This window comes from Aythya marila (assembly GCF_965140915.1).
Source record: "Aythya marila genome assembly, chromosome: 28".
Lineage (NCBI taxonomy): Eukaryota > Metazoa > Chordata > Aves > Anseriformes > Anatidae > Aythya > Aythya marila.
Genome location: NC_139069.1, coordinates 2,236,711 through 2,255,343, shown reverse-complemented (window position 1 = coordinate 2,255,343; position 18,633 = coordinate 2,236,711). Strand labels below are relative to the sequence as shown.

Below are 18,633 nucleotides of genomic sequence, written 5' to 3'. Positions count from 1 at the left end.
ACTGTGTCCAATGCCAGCAAATGCCCAACATCAGCTCTGTGAGCGAGTTCCTCCTGCTGGCATTCGCAGACACACGCGAGCTGCAGCTCCTGCACTTCGTGCTCTTCCTGGGCATCTACCTGGCTGCCCTCCTGGGCAACGGCCTCATCCTCAGCACCGTAGCCTACGACCACCGCCTCCACACCCCCATGTACTTCTTCCTGCTCAACCTCGCCCTCCTCGACGTGGGCTGCATCTCCACCACTCTGCCCAAAGCCATGGCCAATGCCCTCTGGGACACCAGGGCCATCTCCTATCAAGGCTGTGCTGCACAGGTCTTTCTCTTTGTCTTCTTGATGTCATCGGAGTATTTCCTTCTCACCATCATGGCCTACGACCGCTACATTGCCATCTGCAAGCCCCTGCACTACGGGAGCCTCCTGGACAGCAGAGCTTGTGCCCAGATGGCAGCAGCTGCCTGGGGCAGTGGCTTTCTCAATGCTGTCCTGCACACAGCCACTACATTTTCCCTGCCCCTCTGCCACGGCAATGCTGTGGACCAGTTCTTCTGTGAAATCCCCCACATCCTCAAGCTCTCCTGCTCACATGCCTACCTCAGGGAAGCTGGTCTTCCGGTCTTTAGTGCATTTTTAGCATTTGGTTATTTTGCTTTCATTGTGTTGTCCTATGTGCAGATCTTCAGTGCAGTGCTGAGGATGCCCTTTGAACAGGGCCGGCACAAAGCCTTTTCCACGTGCCTCCCTCACCTTGCCGTGGTCTCCCTGATGGTCAGCACTGGCATTTTTGCCTACCTGAAGCCCAACTCAATCTCTTCCCCATCCCTGGATCTACTGGTGTCACTTCTGTACTCAGTGGTACCTCCAGCAGTGAACCCTCTCATTTACAGCATGAGGAACCAGGAGCTCAAGGATGCAGTGAGGAAACTTTGTATGTGCTTATTAAACATCAATATTGTTAATATTATTGTGATTTTTATCATATTACTTTTATCCTTAGTATTATTATAATATTATAAACATTAATAATAATACTGTCAGGACTACTATTGTATTTGAGAAATGAACATGACAGATTTTCATATCATTTTTCTTTTCTTTTTATTATTTTCATGACTTCTGATATTAGAATCATAGAATCATAGAATATCCTGAGTTGGAAGGGACCCTTAAGGATCATCAAGTCCAACTCTTGACACCGCACAGGTCTACCCAAAAGTTCAGACCATGTGCCTAAGTGCACAGTCCAATCTCTTCTTAAATTCAGACAGGCTCGGTGCAGTGACCACTTCCCTGGGGAGCCTGTTCCAGTGTGCAACCACCCTCTCTGTGAAGAACCCCCTCCTGACGTCCAGCCTAAATTTCCCCTGCCTCAGCTTAACCCCGTTCCCACGGGTCCTGTCACTGGTGTTAATGGAGAAAAGGTCTCCTGCCTCTCGACACCCCCTTACGAGGAAGTTGTAGACTGTGATGAGGTCTCCCCTCAGCCTCCTCTTCTCCAGGCTGAACAGGCCCAGTGACCTCAGCCGTTCCTCGTACGTCTTCCCCTCAAGGCCTTTCACCATCTTCGTAGCCCTCCTCTGGACACTTTCCAACAGTTTCATGTCCTTTTTATACTGTGGTGCCCAGAACTGCACACAGGACTCGAGGTGAGGCCGCACCAGCGCAGAGTAGAGTGGGACAATCACCTCCCTTGACCTACTAGCGATGCCGTTCTTGATGCACCCCAGGATACGATTGGCCCTCCTGGCTGCCAGGGCACACTGCTGGCTCATATTTAACTTGCTGTCTATCACGACCCCCAGATCCCTCTCTTCTAGGCTGCTCTCCAGCGTCTCATCGCCCAGTCTGTACATGCAGCCAGGGTTTCCCCGTCCCAGGTGCAGGACCTGGCACTTGCTCTTATTGAACTTCATGCGGTTGGTGATCGCCCAGCTCTCCAACCTGTCCAGATCCCTCTGCAAGGCCTTTACGCCCTCATTTGAGTCCACAACTCCTCCAAGTTTGGTGTCATCAGCAAACTTGCTCAAAATACCCTCTATTCCTACATCCAGATCATTTATAAAAATATTGAAAAGTACCGGTCCTAAAATGGAGCCTTGAGGGACCCCACTGGTGACCACCCGCCAGCCTGACGCAGCTCCATTTACCATAACCCTTTGGGCCCTGTCCGTTAGCCAATTGCTCACCCATCGTATGATGTTTTTATTTAGCTGTATGGTGGACATTTTGTCCAGTAGGATCCTATGGGAAACCGTGTCAAAAGCCTTGCTGAAGTCCAAAAAAATCACATCAGCTGGTTTCCCTTGGTCCACCCTACGGGTGATCTTATCATAAAAGGAAATCAGGTTAGTTAGGCAGGACCTACCCTTCACAAACCCATGCTGGCTGGGACCAATGACTGCTTTGTCCCCCAGGTGCGCCTCAATGAGTCCGAGAACCAACTTCTCCATGATTTTACCAGGCACTGACGTGAGACTGACAGGCCTGTAATTGCTAGGGTCTTCTTTCTGACCCTTCTTGAAAATTGGCACAACATTTGCCAGCTTCCAGTCTACAGGGACCTCTCCAAATTCCCAGGATCGTTGAAAAATAATTGATAGAGGTTCCGCGATGACATCCGCCAGCTCTTTCAGCACCCGGGGATGAATCCCATCCGGACCCATGGACTTGTAGGGATCCAGGTGGAGTAGCAAATCCCGCACACGTTCAGGGTCAGTTGGGAGTTTGTCATCCCCACCGTCCCGGTCCTCCAGCTCAGGGCACCCTGGGTCCCGAAGCCCATCATCGGCATTGAAGACAGAGGCAAAGAAGGCGTTAAGCGTCTCTGCTTTGCCTACGTCATCGTCTGTGAGGAGACCTTCCCTATCAACGAGCGGCCCTATGTTTTCTTTAGTTCTCCTTTTTCCATTTACATATCTAAAAAAACCCTTTTTATTTTCTCTCACAGACACAGCCAGCTTCAACTCTAGCTGTGCTTTGGCCACTCGAACTTTCTCCCTACAAACACGAACAGCATCCCTGTATTCTTTCCATGACGCCTGGCCCTCCTTCCAGTAGCGAAACACTCTCTGTTTCCGCCTAATCTCCATTAGAACATTCCTGGTCAGCCACGCCGGCCTCCTGCCCCGCCTGCCTGACTTGCGATATTTTGGAATTGCCTTATCTTGTGCTTCTAGGAGGCATCGCTTAAAGAGTGACCAGCACTGGTGGACATCGAGGCCTTCAAGAGCAGTTTCCCAGGGGACCTTACTGACTAGTTCCCTGAGCAGCCTGAAGTCCGCTTTCCCCATATCTAGGGATGAGGTTTTGGTGGCACTTTTCCTTCTGTCACCATAAATTTTGAACTCAACCACTTCATGGTCGCTATGACCGAGGCGGCCACCAATCACCACATCTCCCACCAGACCCTCTCTGTTTTCTAGCAACAGGTCTAGGAGGGCACCTTTCCTAGTTGGCTCCGTTAGTACCTGTACCAAGAAGTTATCATCTAGGTGCTTCATGAACCTCCTGGACTTGCTCGTGTCAGCCGTGTGGCACTCCCAGTTAACGTCTGGCAAGTTGAAGTCCCCCATAAGGACAAGGGGAGTTAATCTCGAGGCCTCTCTTAGTTCTGTAAAGAATAATTTATCGGCGCTATCATCCTGGCCAGGCGGTCTGTAATAGACTCCCACAACGACATCCCCTTTATTCGTTCGTCCCTTGATCCTTACCCAGAGGCTCTCAACTTTGCCATTGCCGACCTGAAGTTCCACACAGTCCAGCCCCTGCTTCACATACATCGCCACCCCACCACCTCGCCTACCCTGCCTGTCCCTCCTGAAGAGCCTGTAACCATCTATCGCAACACCCCAGTCACAGGACTCATCCCACCAGGTTTCGCTTATGCCGATGATGTCGTAGTTGCGGGACTGGGCCAGGACTTCTAGCTCATCCATTTTATTCCTCATACTGCGTGCGTTTGTGTAAAAGCACTTCAGGTGCGTCTCCTTACACTCAGCACCTTGTGGATCTGACCAAAGGACCCCACTGGCACACAGCCCCTCTGATTCTAGCGTACCATCCCTTAGGTCTTCACCGGCTCGCCTGGTTTTAGCCCCTTCCCCCTTCGACTCTAGTTTAAAGCCTTATCTATCAGCCCTGCCAACTCCTGACCTAAGATCCTTACCCCTCTCCGAGAGAGGCGCATCCCATCCGGTGCCATCAGGCCCGGTGTAGCATAGACCTTCCCATGATCAAAGAAACCGAAATTCTGCCGGTCACACCAGTCTCGAAGCCACGAGTTTATGCGAACAGTACGTCTTTCAGCTTCGATCCCCCCAATCGGAAGGACAGAGGCAAACACCACCTGCGCCCCTGATCCTCTAAGTAGTTGCCCCAAATCCCTAAAGTCTCTTTTGATCGCCTTCGGACTTCTCGTTGCTACTTCATCGCTACCAGCCTGAAAGACCAGTAGCGGGTAGTAGTCAGTGGGCCGTACCAGGCGCTTGACTTTCTTGGCAAAGTCTCTCACCCGAGCCCCAGGGAGGCAACAGACTTCTCTGCGGGTTGGGTCCGATCGGCATATCGGTCCCTCTGTCCCTTTCAGGAGGGAGCCCCCCATAACAATAGCCCTTCTTTCTTTTTTGAAGGATGATGTGGCAATGCGACGTGTAGGTCGCATTGTCTTAGGCGCCCCCTCCAACTGGGACGGGTGTTTGTCTACTTTGTCATTTAGATTGTCTTGCTCTAGTCCTTCATATCGATTATTTAAGGGTAGATGAGAAGGTGAGGTGGGCAGAGAGAGGGCTCGCCTACCACCCCGAATAGGCACCTGCCTCCATTCCCCCCCTTGATCTAGGTCTCCTCCCGCTGCCTGGCTGGAGGAGTGAACCTCCGTCTTCTGCGTAACAGGAGACGCCTGTGCCGTGGCAGTCTCGTGAACCTGCCTCAGAGAGGGTAGAGCGCACCTCCACCAGTCAATTTCCCTCTCTGATTCCCTGATGCTCCTGAGCCTGTTCACCTCCTCCCGGAGCTCCGCTACCTGGCCGAGCAGTTCTTCAACCTGGGCACACCTCCCACAGGCATACCCACCACTGCTGTCGGAGACCGACAGAAGGCTGGGGCACACTCTGCAGCCCAGGACCTGGACGGCTGCGTGTTTCCCCGAGCCCTCCGTCTGAGTAGCCACACTGGCGACCGTGGCTGGAGATGCCTCACGAGATGCGGAGGCCACGGTTTTCTGCCTGGTCGATACCATGGTCAGGTTCTACGCAAGCAGGTTACAAGCACCGAAGGGAGAGGCAGCTGCAAAAGAGCGACGATGGGCCCCCCGCTCGCCCTGCCCGCGCAAACTGCCACGCCCTGTTTGCCCGCCCTGTTTGCCGCGCTCCTGGTCGCTCGCGCTCCCTAGGGGCAGCTTTTAACAGCCTGGGAGGGGGCGCTGCTGGCTCCGCCCTCGCCTCGTCAGCCTCCCTCGCGAGGACAGCCGGGTCCCGGCGGCTCCCCCGAGTGGCCTCGATGCCGGACAAAAAGCCCTGCCCGCCTCGGTCCCCTGCTCCGCTGCAGAACACGTCTGCCCCGGAGCCGATCGCCTCAGCAAATGGCTCTAAAACGGTGGCAACGCCTGATTTAAATAGCCCGCCACTGACGTTGCTGGCTCCGCCCTCGCCTCGTCAGCCTCCCTCGCGAGGACAGCCGGGTCCCGGCGGCTCCCCCGAGTGGCCTCGATGCCGGACAAAAAGCCCTGCCCGCCTCGGTCCCCTGCTCCGCTGCAGAACACGTCTGCCCCGGAGCCGATCACCTCAGCAAAAATGACATTTTTTGTAAGTGATGACATTCTACAATGGAGTGACCACATCAGACAACAACAGAAGACCGACCAATGTCATCTACTTGGACTTCTGTAAGACCATTGACACTGTCCCACATGACATCCTGATCTTCAAATTGGAGAGATACGGATTTGATGGGTGAACCATTCAGTGGATAAGGAGTTAGCTTGAAGGTCACACGCAGAGAGTGGTGGTCAACGGCTCTATGTCCAAGTGGAGGCTGGTGACAAGTGTTGTACCTCAAGGGTCTGTCCTGGGACTGGTGCTGTTTAATATCTTTATCTATGACAGACAGTGAGATCGACAGTGAGACAATGAGACAGTACATTCTGTGCTTGTAGCCCAGAAGGCCAACTGCATCCTGGGCTCCATAAGCAGAGGAGTGGCCAGCAGGTGGAGGGAGGTCACTTCTACTTCTACTCCTTGTACTCTGCCCTTGTGAGGCCCCACTTGGTGTCCTGCATCCAGGACTGGGGCCGCCAGCATGAGAAGGGTGTGGGTCTGTTAGAACAAGTCCAGAGGAGGCCCACAAAGATGATCAAGGGGCTGGAGCACCTCTCCTATTAAAAAAGGCTGAGAGAGCTGAGGCTGTTCAGCCTGGAGAAAAGAAGGCTCTGGTGGTGACCTCTTTGTGGCCTTTCAGTACTTAAAGGGGGCTTAAAAAAAAGATGGAGAGTGACTCTTTGCTCAATCAGATAATGACGGGGCAAGGGGGAATGTTTTTAAGCTAAATGAGGGGAGATTTAGATTAGAAGTTAGGAGGAAATTCTTCACTCAGAGGGAGGTGAGACAATGGAAACTGTTGCCCAGAGAAGCTGTGAATGCCCCATTCCTGGAGCTGATCAAGAGCAGGGTAGATGAGGCCCTGGGCAACCTGATCTCATGGGGGGCATCCCTGCTTATGGGCAGGTGGTGTGTACCAGATGACCTTTAAGGTCCCTTCCAACAGGAGCCATTCTCTAATTCTATGGTCTCACAAACTGTACCTCAAGCATGACTCCCATGCCATCAGCCTTCCTGTGGTCTACCACCTGACCAGAACAGAAGGTGCCTCACCATCATCTTCAATGCCTTGAGCATGCTTCTGCCCTTTATGGTTCCTATCTGTGCTGTTTCCTGCTGCTGGTCCGTCACCTCCAGAGACAGAAGTGACCTCCCAGCCTCTTTCACAGCCACGTGCCTCCTGCAGGCCCAGCACATCCTGAGGCACACCTGATCCCATTCCAGCATTCCCAGCCAGCTCCCCCTTGTGGCCTTGGATCTGATCACATACCTGTCACCTCACATGCCTCTTCCAATGCCATGGGACTGCTGCAGGACCTCACAGTCCCTGCCCTGCCCCATGGGGACAAACAGCTGAAGTTAGGTGTAGGAGTGGGGTTGAAGCTGAGATGTGCTGTGTGCATGCTGGAGGGCTTTGGGGGTTAGATGATCAGGTTAATGTTTAGGGATTAGAGGGCACCCTCCAGGGTCAAGGGAATGGCAAAGCATCGAGGGAGGGATTGGTGTTCTGCTTAAGGATCCTGCTCAATTTTAGGATAAGGGCAAGCTCTGAGGACTTCAGTTTAGGTCTGGTTTGGGGGTTAAGGCTAAGGTTGGCTTTTTATTCCTTGGTTAGGCTTAATCATCCTTCTGCTTGCCTTCCTATTAGCGGATGAGTTTGACATCTGTCATTTCCAAGTTCTGAGGAATGTCTTTGATCCATCTGTCCTTTCCAAGGTCTTTGAGATAGGTCTTATGATGACATCTGCAGATCTACTTGAACCTCTCTCACCCTTCCCATACCATCTCTAGGCAACCTGAGGACTGACTGGGAGGATGGTGGTTTAGGAAAGGGCTTCATTAAAATCTCTGAGGAGGGCTGTTATGGGCTTCTCACACACCGTGATGGCAGTATCATAGAAAACAGTGACACTCATGAGGACAGAAGAGCAGGTGGATAAGGCCTTGGCCTGCCAACAGAGGATACACACACATGAGAACTGAATGAGAGGGAAGATTGGATCCAAAATGTAGATTATGAAATCAAAGGCCGTGAGTATCACCGTGACACTGCAGGACAGCTCCAGCAATGGGGCAAAACCACAGAAGGTGTCTATGACACTGGGGCCACAGAACTGTAGCTGGGAGGAGGAGAAGGAATTAGTGTACATGAGAGAAATTCCCCTGGTTCAGGTACAGCTGCCTTCTGGAGCCAGACCTTCCACTTCTCGAGCCTTGCAGAGAAGAGGGGTGGCATAGAGCCCAGGGCTGACCGTAGGGCATGGTCCCCAGCAGGAAGTACGGCATCTGCAGGTGTTTGGTGTCAGGCACCAGCACAGTGATGAGGGTGTTCCACATCCCAGTCACCATGCTGGTCAAGTAAGAGAGGAAGAAGAGATTTGTGTATGGGTAGAGGATCTCCCAGACAGGAAATTGATGAGCCGGTTCATCCACTGGAGAACCAAGGTGTAAATGTAGAACTTAGGAGCGTGGTATAGTGATGGACTTGTCAGCACTAAGGTAAAGTTGCCTGACCTGGGTTACACGTCCCAGAGTAGTGTCAGGCACAATGCAATTCTTTTTGCCTTCTGCATCTATAGCACAGGAAGTAGGACTTTGCCCTACTCCATTGACTGGGCAGGTCTTTTCACTTTACTCAATTTAGGTTTCCGTGGCTGGAAGGGGCAATTTCCCAAAAGAGGCCATGCTCATGGGTACAGCTACAGAAAATTGAAGATATATTTTCTTTAGTTTTCCACGGAATACCCAAGAGATACCATGGATGTCTAGGTGCCTACTGAGATTCAAGCTGAATTTCTCAGATTCCAAATGTCATTTCAATTTTAATTTAATTTAATTTAATTTTAAATATTATTTTTTCTCAAAGAACCCGAACTGTCTTAGAAAGGGTTTCATGTGCTGGGCTGGGCTACAGTTTCAGTGACAAAGACTACTGCTGGCAGTGGAGGTTTCAGACCTCCAGACTCTGATTTTTCTTCTGGTGAAGGTCTCCAAAGAAGTAACCCTGGATGAGTAGCAATAGGAGTATGATTCTCAAAACTGAAATGCAGCAAAATTCACCCTTTAAAAACAGAAGATATTTTTATTAGCTGCTTTTTGAAATCTTCTACCTTAAGTACGCCATGTAAGCTCTGCAATTAGCTGTAAAAGGCATGAAGTCTTGAGGAGAACTACTGAAGAGATGTTAGGAGTTCCTTCATTTTAATGAGTTCCATGTTTTTTTTTGGTGCTGAGCCTGTGACGCTCAGGTACTGAGAGGAGAGTGATGTAACTGCTTGAGCAAGTAAAGTCAGAAGGAAAAGTTGAAGTGACTTGGAGTATTAATGGGCACCTCTGAGGGCTGTTACTAACAAAGCCTCCCCAGGGCCTTGTTAGGACAGATAATTGGAGGTCTTGATTAGAGACAGGCAAAGGCACTGTGCTGAGAAAAGTCTTGGTTGGTTTTAGTGAAGCAGAAGAGCCAAGGCCTGACCCCTGGAACAGGGAGAGGAGATTCTGCACCCCAAAGTCTGGCTCAGGGCTTTTCTTGGGGATCTGTGGCATGGGCTGGGCAGTGTGATGTCGTGAGAAGAACAGTGGTATGACACCTCTGAGATGCTGCACAGGGTAGCAAGGAATCAATGAGGCCTCATCACAATGAATGAAATATATTTCCTCATAAAGTCTAGCCAAGAAGACAGAAATTTCAGGGCTGTTGAGCCTGCCATTTCTACCAGCACCCTCTGCCTTCCCCTCTACAGGCTTTCCTATCATGTGCCACAGTCTGACCTATTTCCGTGAAGTCTGGAGACATCCATCTCTGTTCACCACCTTGCTTTCATCCCTTGCTTTCACCCATGTCTCGTCAGCCTTCACCAGCTCTTCCTTGAAACACAAAGCCAGGGTCTGATCAAAGGGTGACCTCTGGCACCACAGCACGACCCTTTGAGGGACATTTCTTCCTCCTTGTGGACAATGCTTAACTTCCAAGGTGCACTGTGTGGAAGTTTTTTCTTCTGCTCTTTCCTACTGTCAAAGGAAGCTCCATCAGAGTGGAAACCACTCCTCAAGTAGGCATCCCAACCCAGCAGGCTCCTTGAGGCCTCTCAGCCAACCAGACACAAGTCACCTCAGCAGCAGCTTCCAAGCCAGGGGCCTGCTGCTGGCCTTGCAGCTTCTTGGCTAGACACAGCCAAGCCTTGTGCCTGCTGCTGTGCAGTCATGGACTCAAGCAGAAGGGACAGGACAACCCATCTGGGGGCCTTCTTTCTGCCTGGGTCCTCCTAGCTCTGGAGGCAGAGGGGATCCCCCAGTCAGCATGCCAAGCAGGTGCCTTGTGCTGGCCTAGCAGGGCCACTGCCAGATGTCAGCCCAAAAGTGCAGCTCCCAGGGAGAAGCCAAGGGTGACCTGCAACCTCCAGACACAAGTGACCTCACAGTCCCTTTCTGTGACACGTTCCTGCTGCTGCCCTATCATGTGCAGAGACAGAAGTGACCTCACAGTCCCTGCCACAGTCACATTCCTCCTGCTGGGGCAGGAGATGTTGAGGCAGAGCTGAGCTCATCACAGCATTCCCACCCATCTCCTCCTTGTGGCCCACAAGCTGATCAGATCCATGGCCCCTCAAATTCATTTGGAGTTAGGGTTTTGTATAGGTCTCTTAAGCAGTTTTCTAATATTAAATATGCCATTTTAGTGCTAGTATTAAGGGCGGAGATCAGAGTGATTGAGAGAGTAAGAGCTAGGATGAATCAGTTATGGGCTGAGTTTTGTCTTCTAGGGATACGTTGTGGTCAGTCAATACAGTAGTGGATTCCTGTCAGGGTGCTGAGTAGCATTTAGTTTTAGGAAAGAAGTTTACAGGTTGAAGCTGGGGAATAGTCTTGTATGTCTATTTTAAGTCACAGTTACATCTGCATCAGCATAACCTGAACCCTCTGACATCTACAACATCCTTAATTTTGGCTGGCCAAGCCCCTATTCCCTCCTCTCAGTGTTACATTTCTCCTGGCCAGGCTTCTCCTGATTTCCCCATATCAATTATCTTTTTAGGGGCATGCTTATGATGCCTTTCATGATGTTAAACTATCTGTCAGTGCTCTGTTGGCTACTCTATTCCTGAGAAAAGTGCCACTTAAGACATGATGGAAAAGGACATAAAAGTCCATCAGAGCACCCTGCACAATGTGCCCAGCAGCTCTGCAGTGCCACAAAAGTGCGGTTCCTCCCTACAAGTTTCCTTTCCAGAATGGCTCCTATGGCTCCAGGGTAACTTTTCCCAGACACTCACTTCCCCAGGCCACACCACCCTTGCTCGCAGGCCCCACGTGTCTCTCCAAGCCTCCCTTCCTCTCCTGCAGTAGTGGCACCTCAGCGCAGCAGGTTGGTGCATCTCCAGGCTCAGGGGTGTTTCCTGAGGGCCTGCCCCGGGTGCGGAGTGGTGGGGAGGAAGAGAGCAAGGTCATCTCCTGGGGCATGGCTGAGCACAGCCCAGCTATCCCGCACGGCGGGCAGGTCCCTGCTCCCAGGCTGAGGCACACATGCAAGGTGGACACTTCTCCATCATTCCAGCTTCACGCAGGGCTTTTCAGCCCTGCCCCCCATCCGGGACTCACCACTTCCTTCTCGTCAACCCACAGACATCGATTGCTTTCCATTTGGGGACTCAGGCAGGACTTTAAGGATCTGCTAAAGCCCTGAGTGTCCTTGTTTCTCACAGCCTTCTCACAAGTCTTTCTCCTGGCCCTCCCCACTGCCCAGCACTGCCTCTCAGGTGGCACTCAGTGACCCTTCAGAAGGACCTTTGGGCTTCCTCAATTATCCTACTGCTTATTACCACTTTCCTGGCTCCTTGCAGAGCTTCTCATCCATTGTGGGGACAAAGACTGGCTGGGATGGCGTTTCGCCCTGCAGATCAGGCCGTGTGGTGCTGTGTTTTTGATATGTGACCAGAGCTGTGTTGGTCACCCGTGGTTCAGATCGCTGTTCCTGAGCAGTGCTTGCACAGCATCAAGGCCTTCTCGGCTTCTCAGTCTACCCCAGGAGTCAGTTGGCTGCAGGTGGGCAAGAGGCCGGGAGGAGAACCTGCAGTGACAGCTGACCCAGCCTGAGCAGTCTGAGCTGCCCATGCACTCCTCAGATTCACCTTGTTTGTTACCTGAAACGACCTTGCACAGTCATTTTATGAGGTTCTAATCACTACCCACTGAGCACCCTGTCCCTGGAGATCCCTTGACGTCTCCTGGAAGCTCCAGATTCCTCTCCAGGCTGGCATCGGCTGTCAGCCCCACTGCAGGGTGTAGTCCCATGCAGATGAGTCCAAGACCAGCTGTCATCTCCTTAGGCAAGTGCTGCCCCAACGGGAGTGCTTAGTCCTGCCCTTGTTTCCGCAGCAACCACCCTGGGACTTTCATCCTGTGTCCTTCACTCCATGAAGATCCACAGGAAACAGAAGAGCAGGGAGCAATCCCTTGGTTGTGTTCCTGATAGCACATTTGGAAGATGTGTCCAGGCTTCTGGGTTTGCCCTGAGGAAGACCCTCTTGTTACTGTGGTGCTAGCAGGGAGGCCAGCTGTGACCCAGGGCTGCACAGTGCCTGCTGCTGCCTGCAGCCACAGGGATGCCACTGCAGAGACAACAGGACTGTCACCAAGGTACATGAGATATCAGGGCTTACCCAGAAAAAAAGAAGCACAATGTGGAAGCCAAAAGAGAGCAGCAGGGAAAAGGCCACGTCCAGCTGCTGGCCATGGCCATGGCTCCAGGGAAGCAGCAGCCCCGACCCCAAGGCAGCAGAGAGGCAGAGCCCAGCGGGCAGTGAGGGGCAGCCCTGAGGGCTGCTGGGGATGCTTCTGCATGTGGCAGCTGGGCTTGGTCCTGAGCCCCTCCTGTGTGCTGGGGCTGCTCCCCCAGCTCCACAGAAGGGAAGAAAGAGAAGCTGAGACCTATGGAATTCACAAGGTAACTTCAGTAGCTTTATGTACACAGGAAGCCGGTTTCTATAGGTAAATAATTGACAAGTATGAGACTAAGAATAACATTATTTAATCAAAGGCAAATTAATTAGATAAAATAATATTACAGGCGTTTAATAACAGAAATAATATTTTTCTGGAAAAGATGGAATTTCTAATTATAGCCATATTATTATAGGTGAATATGCTGAAGATGTGTCTATTCAAGTAGAGTCCTCACTGAATCCCTTAGTTCCTGGTTCCTCATGCTGTAGATGAGGGGGTTCACTGCTGGAGGCACCACCGAGTAAAGAAATGACACGTCCACATCCAGGGATGGGGAAGTGAAGTAGGGGGGCTTCAGGTAGGCAAACATGGCAGTGCTGACCATCAGGGAGACCACGGCCAGGTGAGGGAGGCACGTGGAAAAGGCTTTGTGCCGGCCCTGCTCAGAGGGAATCCTCAGCACTGCCCTGAAGATCTGAATATAAGAAATAACAATGGAAATAGAACAACTAAATAATATAGAAATACTTAGTACAAGTGCCCCAACTTCCCTGAGGTAGACACCTGAGCAGGAGAGCTTGAGGATCTGGGGGACTTCACAGAAGAACTGGTTCACAGCATTGCCATGGCAAAGGGGTAGAGAAAACGTAGTGGCCGTGTGCAGGATGGCATTGAGAAAGCCACTGCCCCAGGCAGCTGCTGCCATCTGGGCACAAGCTCTGCTGCCCAGGAGGCTCCTGTAGTGCAGGGGCTTGCAGATGGCAATGTAGCGGTCGTAGGCCATGACGGTGAGAAGGAAATACTCTGCTCCAACCAAGAAGAAGAAAAAGAAGACCTGAGCAGCACAGCCTTGATAGGAGATGGCCCTGGTGTCCCAGAGGGCATTGGCCATGGCTTTGGGCAGAGTGGTGGAGATGCAGCCCACGTCGAGGAGGGCGAGGTTGAGGAGGAAGAAGTACATGGGGGTGTGCAGGCGGTGGTCACAGGCTACAGCAGTGAGGATGAGGCCGTTGCCCAGGAGGGCAGCCAGGTAGATGCCCAGGAAGAGCACAAAGTGCAGGAGCTGCAGCTCGCGCGTGTCTGCGAATGCCAGCAGGAGGAACTCGCTCACAGAGCTGATGTTGGGCATTTGCTTTGGACATGGAGACTGCAAAATGAGAAACAAATATACATACATAGAGTCTTATGAGTAAAGTCTCTGACTAAAATTCAATTCCCAGTGAAAGCCTTACATTCCCTGTTTCCAAGAGGACCTTTGTCTATCTCCCTGTCTGGAGCCCTGCTTTGTGCTTGCTGAGTATCCTGTACACAGCAGCCAATTCTGCCCATCAGCCCCCAGTGTGCCACTTATGCTCCACTGCACTGGCAAATGTCATTGCTGTGGGGGAAAGCCCAGCCAGAGGTCACATCCAGGAGGGCTGCTCTGTCAATTCCCTGGTGCCCAGCGGCTGGCTGCTTGCACCACTCACCTTGGGGATGGATGCACACAGAGGCTGTGCTGAAAAACCACATCTCCCTGTCTGCAGCTCCTAAAGAACAGCTCAGAAAAGCCCTGGTGCAGTCTGTAAGCAGACAGAAAAGAAGGGATACTCTCACATTCATCACTAACCTGTTTGTGTCTCAGTTCAATGCAATAGGAAGCTCAGTCACCAGTGCAAATCCAACTACCCCATTAACATCGAGCCTGCCCCACAATCAGAGCTGGAAGAGGCAGGCAGAGAGTGCAGAAAGTGCCTTCTCTTTGAAGGCAGCCCCTGCACTACCCTTCCTCTGCCCAAGCCCCTGGGCACCCAGGCAGGCTGAGTGCAGGGACCCTGCTCTGCACCACAGCCCTGCACACCCCTGTCTGCACCCCCGGCTTCTCCTTCCTCCAGGACCTGCAGCTGCATTGCCCTCCAGCCAGAGACTTACCGGGTGCAGGGCTGGGAAGTGTTCTCCCCCAGTGAGCTCTGTGCATCCTGCCACTTCTGCCTGCCTTTAAGCACTCTGTCTCTGCAGGCAGTGCCCCCAACCCTGCTGTGCTGTGCAGAGGAGCTGCTCCTGGGCACAGCTGTCTCTCTGCACCACGGCCCTCTTGCCACGAGCTCTCTCTGTCCCACAAGCCCAGCCCAGCTCAGCAGCACAGCACCAGCCCAAGGCACTGCAATCACCCCTCTGGGGGCTTTGCTGATGAGCCCACGAACCTCAGGCACTCAGAGACAATTGAAGACATCTCTCCAGAAGTCCAAGTCAGAGGCAAGTTTCCTGCAGTGTCCCCCTGAGGGCCAGCACTGACACAGCCTCCCTTGGAGCTCGTTAGAGCAGAACCCTGGAGGCAGTGAGGACAAAGAGACAAAGGCAATGTGAAGGTGACACTGATGTGGAGGAAAACTGGATGTGTGTCACCAAGCACAAGGGCCAGGCCTCGACTCCAAGTGCTTCGGAAGGGAGATCCTTTCCTTGACAGTGTGAGGAATGTTTTAACAATTCGTGTCCATAAAGAACAATTCTGTTTGAATCCTGTCTGCCTCTGGGCCCTGCACTGGCAATTCAATTCTTGAACCACAGCTGCAGTGTGTCCCAGTCTCCCCCTCATTCCTCATTCTAGTCAATTTATCACTTCTTAAATTTATGAACCTGTTTGCTTTTGTTATTCCGGACTTCTATTTCTAACACTGCTAGAGATGTGTCTGTGAATGGCTGGGGAAGAATGTTTTAATTACTCGTGTGTCTGGGAGTTTTAGAACAACTGATAAAAACTAGTGACGGTTATGGGATACTATGTGGATCTTTGGTATCTGGTTAGGGGGGGCCGAGAGATAAAGAGGAAGGAGAAAGAAGCTGAAGGACGGCTGGGAGACAAGATTTGAAGAAGGTGTTCTGTAAACTTGGGATGGTGCCCAGTAAGTACAAAGGGGGAGAGGAAGACTGCGAGCCTTCAGCATGGAAGACCCTTAGAGACCCCCAGAAGAGACCCCAGAGGAGACTGCGCATGCTCCAGTAGGAGGGACTGCACCCCGGAAGCTAATTTTAATAATCTATTTTTTTTAGAAGTAGTAATGAATATGTATTAGTCTAGGAGCATAAAAATCAGCTGCTTGATGTAACTGGTGTGCGTCCTGGTGGAGCGGAGACTCCCGGTGCACCCAGCGCTGTTTGCTTACCTCTATTCCTTTATATTCTTTCAATAAATCCTATTTTTTTATTTAATCCTAATTTGAATCCTGAGCCATTTATAACAACAGGTTGCTCAGGGCTCTTTGTGGGGCAGTAGGAGATGGGGATGTGCATTGTCAAGTGCAGGAGAATGGTACAACCCCTGCCTGGTTCTTAGGTGAGGGCAAAGAGGCAATAAGGCCATGATGCTGTAATGATCATCTGTCTCCTCGTAGGTCTCAGTGACAGAGAAAACAGTCATAGCCATGGACACAAAGACCTGGTCCTGTTGGGACTTTCAGCCTTGTCACAGTCCTCTACCCTGTCTATACACGGCTTTGCTAGGGACTCCGAGACCTCCATATCTTTCCTTTTTGGCTGCAGGCCCTTATCTCTGTGCTGTCACAGCAGATCTGAGCTGAGCATGATAACTCAGATCATCTTGGTGGCCATGCTCCTCGTAAGGCAGCTCTGTAGTAAGCTGGCCTGGTTCCTCGTGAGCAAGCATGACTGTTAGTATGGCATCCCTCGTTGTACCCAGGGCCTCCTCCTCCTGGCCACTACTCACTCAGCAGGGTCCCAATGTGCAATGTCAGCAGGCAGGCAGTTCAACCTTAGTGTAATTCTGCTATCTCTAACCAGACAGCAGCAGTAGCAAGAGTTGCAGAGAAATTTGGATAATTCAGGAGTAACCAGTTGAATGGAATTGCAGCACAATCACAGAAGGGTAGGGGACGGAAGGCTGTCAGGTTCCACATTTGCTGCGCTTTCTTCTCATGCATGCTGTCAGTTTCTCTGGAATCGTGTCCTGAATGTTATGGGGCTGTGCAGGTCAAAATTAGACGGGCCAAAGCCCATCTGGGGCTCAATCCATCTATAACTGTCAAAGACAATAAAAATAAATAAATAAATAAATAAAAATACTTTAAATGAAGGAAGATTAGGGAGAATCACAATGCTTTATTGGAATTTGGGGGAAAAACATGGTGACAAGGGATGAGACACTTAATGCATTCTTTGCCTCTGTTACTAGCAGCAAGACCAGTTGTTTCCCTGGATATTTCTTCCTCTTCATGGCCGGTGCCATACTTCCATTGCACACTTTCTGGCATTTTTTTCTCTCCTGCTCTTTCCTACGACCAAAAAAAACTCTATCAGGGTGGAAACCACTCCTGAAGTAGGCATCCCAACCCAGCAGGCTCCTTGCGGCCTCTCAGCCAACCAGACACAAGTCACCTCAGCAGCAGCTTCCAAGCCAGGGGCCTGCTGCTGGCCTTGCAGCTTCTTGGCTACACACAGCCAAGCCTTGTGCCTCCTGATGCCCATTCATGGACTAAAGCAGAAGGGACAGGACAATCCATCTGGGGGCCTTCTTTCTGCCTGGGTCCTCCTGGGTCTGGAGGCAGAGTGGATCCCCCAGTCAGCATGCCAAGCAGGTGCCTTGTGCTGGCCTAGCAGGGCCACTGCCAGATGTCAGCCCAAAAGTGCAGCTCCCAGGGAGAAGGCAAGGCTGACCTGACACCTCCAGACACAAGTGACCTCACAGTCCCTGCCACAGTCACATTCTTCCTGCAGGGCCATGAGATCCTGAGGTAGATCTGAGATTTCTCTAGCCCCTTCGGTATCTCTTTTTCACCTTCTGTGTTACAGATTCAGCCAAGTTTTAGTAGGAGTGTTTGGTGTTCTGCTTGTGCTGTCAGGTCTGTGGTTAAGGTATGGACAAGCTCTGTGGTTAATTGATGTTTTTTGTCTATCAAGGAGTGTAGGGTTAAATAAGGCATTTTAATGTATGTGTTAAGTGAAAGGATTACAGTTATCAAGAGAGAAAATTGATTTATTTCAGTTTATCGTAGTAGAATTTAGGTTTATTTAGCATTAAAATTACTAGCTTAAGTAAAGTAAGGGCCATATATGACTGTTTTAAGCCAGTCTTAATGCACTACCAGCATTGCATGAATGCTCTTACCTCTATGAAATCATTAATTTCTGCTGGCCATGCTCTTCTTCCCACCCCATAATCTCACTGCTGCTCCTGACCTCCCCATATCTTACTGGGATCAGCTTTCTGATGACATTTAACATCTCAGTGTATCTGTCTCACCTCTGTTGGCTCCTTCATTCCTGAGAAGGAAGTGGCATTGTAGTCAGGAGGGAAAAGGACACAAAGATCTTTAGGCGCATCCTGAGCAATGTGCCCATCAGCTCTGCAACTCCACATAATCATGCTTCAGACCTACAGGTTTTGTTTCCCAAATGGCTTCTGTGGATCACAGTCTACTTTTCCCAGGCCCTCTCACATGCTTCAGTTTTGGATGTGCAGGGATGGGATAAGGAAAGCCAAGGCATGGATGGAACTCAGCTTATCTGGGGATGAAAAGCATAACAGGAAGAGATCCTATAGGTACTTTGCTCAGAAAAGAAAGGCCAAGGAGAGTGTACCACCTCTGATGGATGAGAAGGGTGAACTGATAATGACAGACATGGAGAAGCCTGAGGGACTCAACAACTTCTTTTCTTCAGTCTTCCCTGCCAGTCAGGCTTCCCAAGTCTTTCATTCTCTGAACCCATAGATAGAGGCTGGGGGGTGCAAATTCCCACCTGTTGTAAGTGAAGAGAAAGTTTGAGGCCACCTGAAGAAGCTCAAGAAGTACAAGTCTATGGGACTTGATGACTTGCATTCCAGGGAGTGGAATGCTGTGGCTGAGGCTGTGGATGTTCCATCCTTGGGGGTGTTCAAGGCCATGTTA

The 18,633-nt window shown here is 51.1% G+C and overlaps 2 protein-coding genes across 2 annotated transcripts; one reads left to right on the top strand and one right to left on the bottom strand.

Moving 5' to 3' along the window:
• Window positions 1-20: 20 nt before the first annotated feature.
• Window positions 21-12,226, top strand: LOC309888270 (olfactory receptor 14A16-like; the record flags this gene model as incomplete). The annotated part of the gene is made up of 2 exons (XM_082780508.1): window positions 21-914; window positions 12,185-12,226. 2 exons carry the CDS (start codon window positions 21-23, stop codon window positions 12,224-12,226), a joined length of 936 nt encoding a protein of 311 aa, XP_082636634.1.
• A 739-nt stretch (window positions 12,227-12,965) lies between these two features.
• LOC309888269 (olfactory receptor 14J1-like) lies at window positions 12,966-13,892 on the bottom strand (the record flags this gene model as incomplete). Its single annotated transcript, XM_082780507.1, has 1 exon — window positions 12,966-13,892. The coding sequence occupies exon 1, from the start codon at window positions 13,878-13,880 to the stop codon at window positions 12,966-12,968; it is 915 nt and encodes a 304-aa protein (XP_082636633.1). The 5' UTR covers window positions 13,881-13,892.
• Window positions 13,893-18,633: the final 4,741 nt, after the last annotated feature.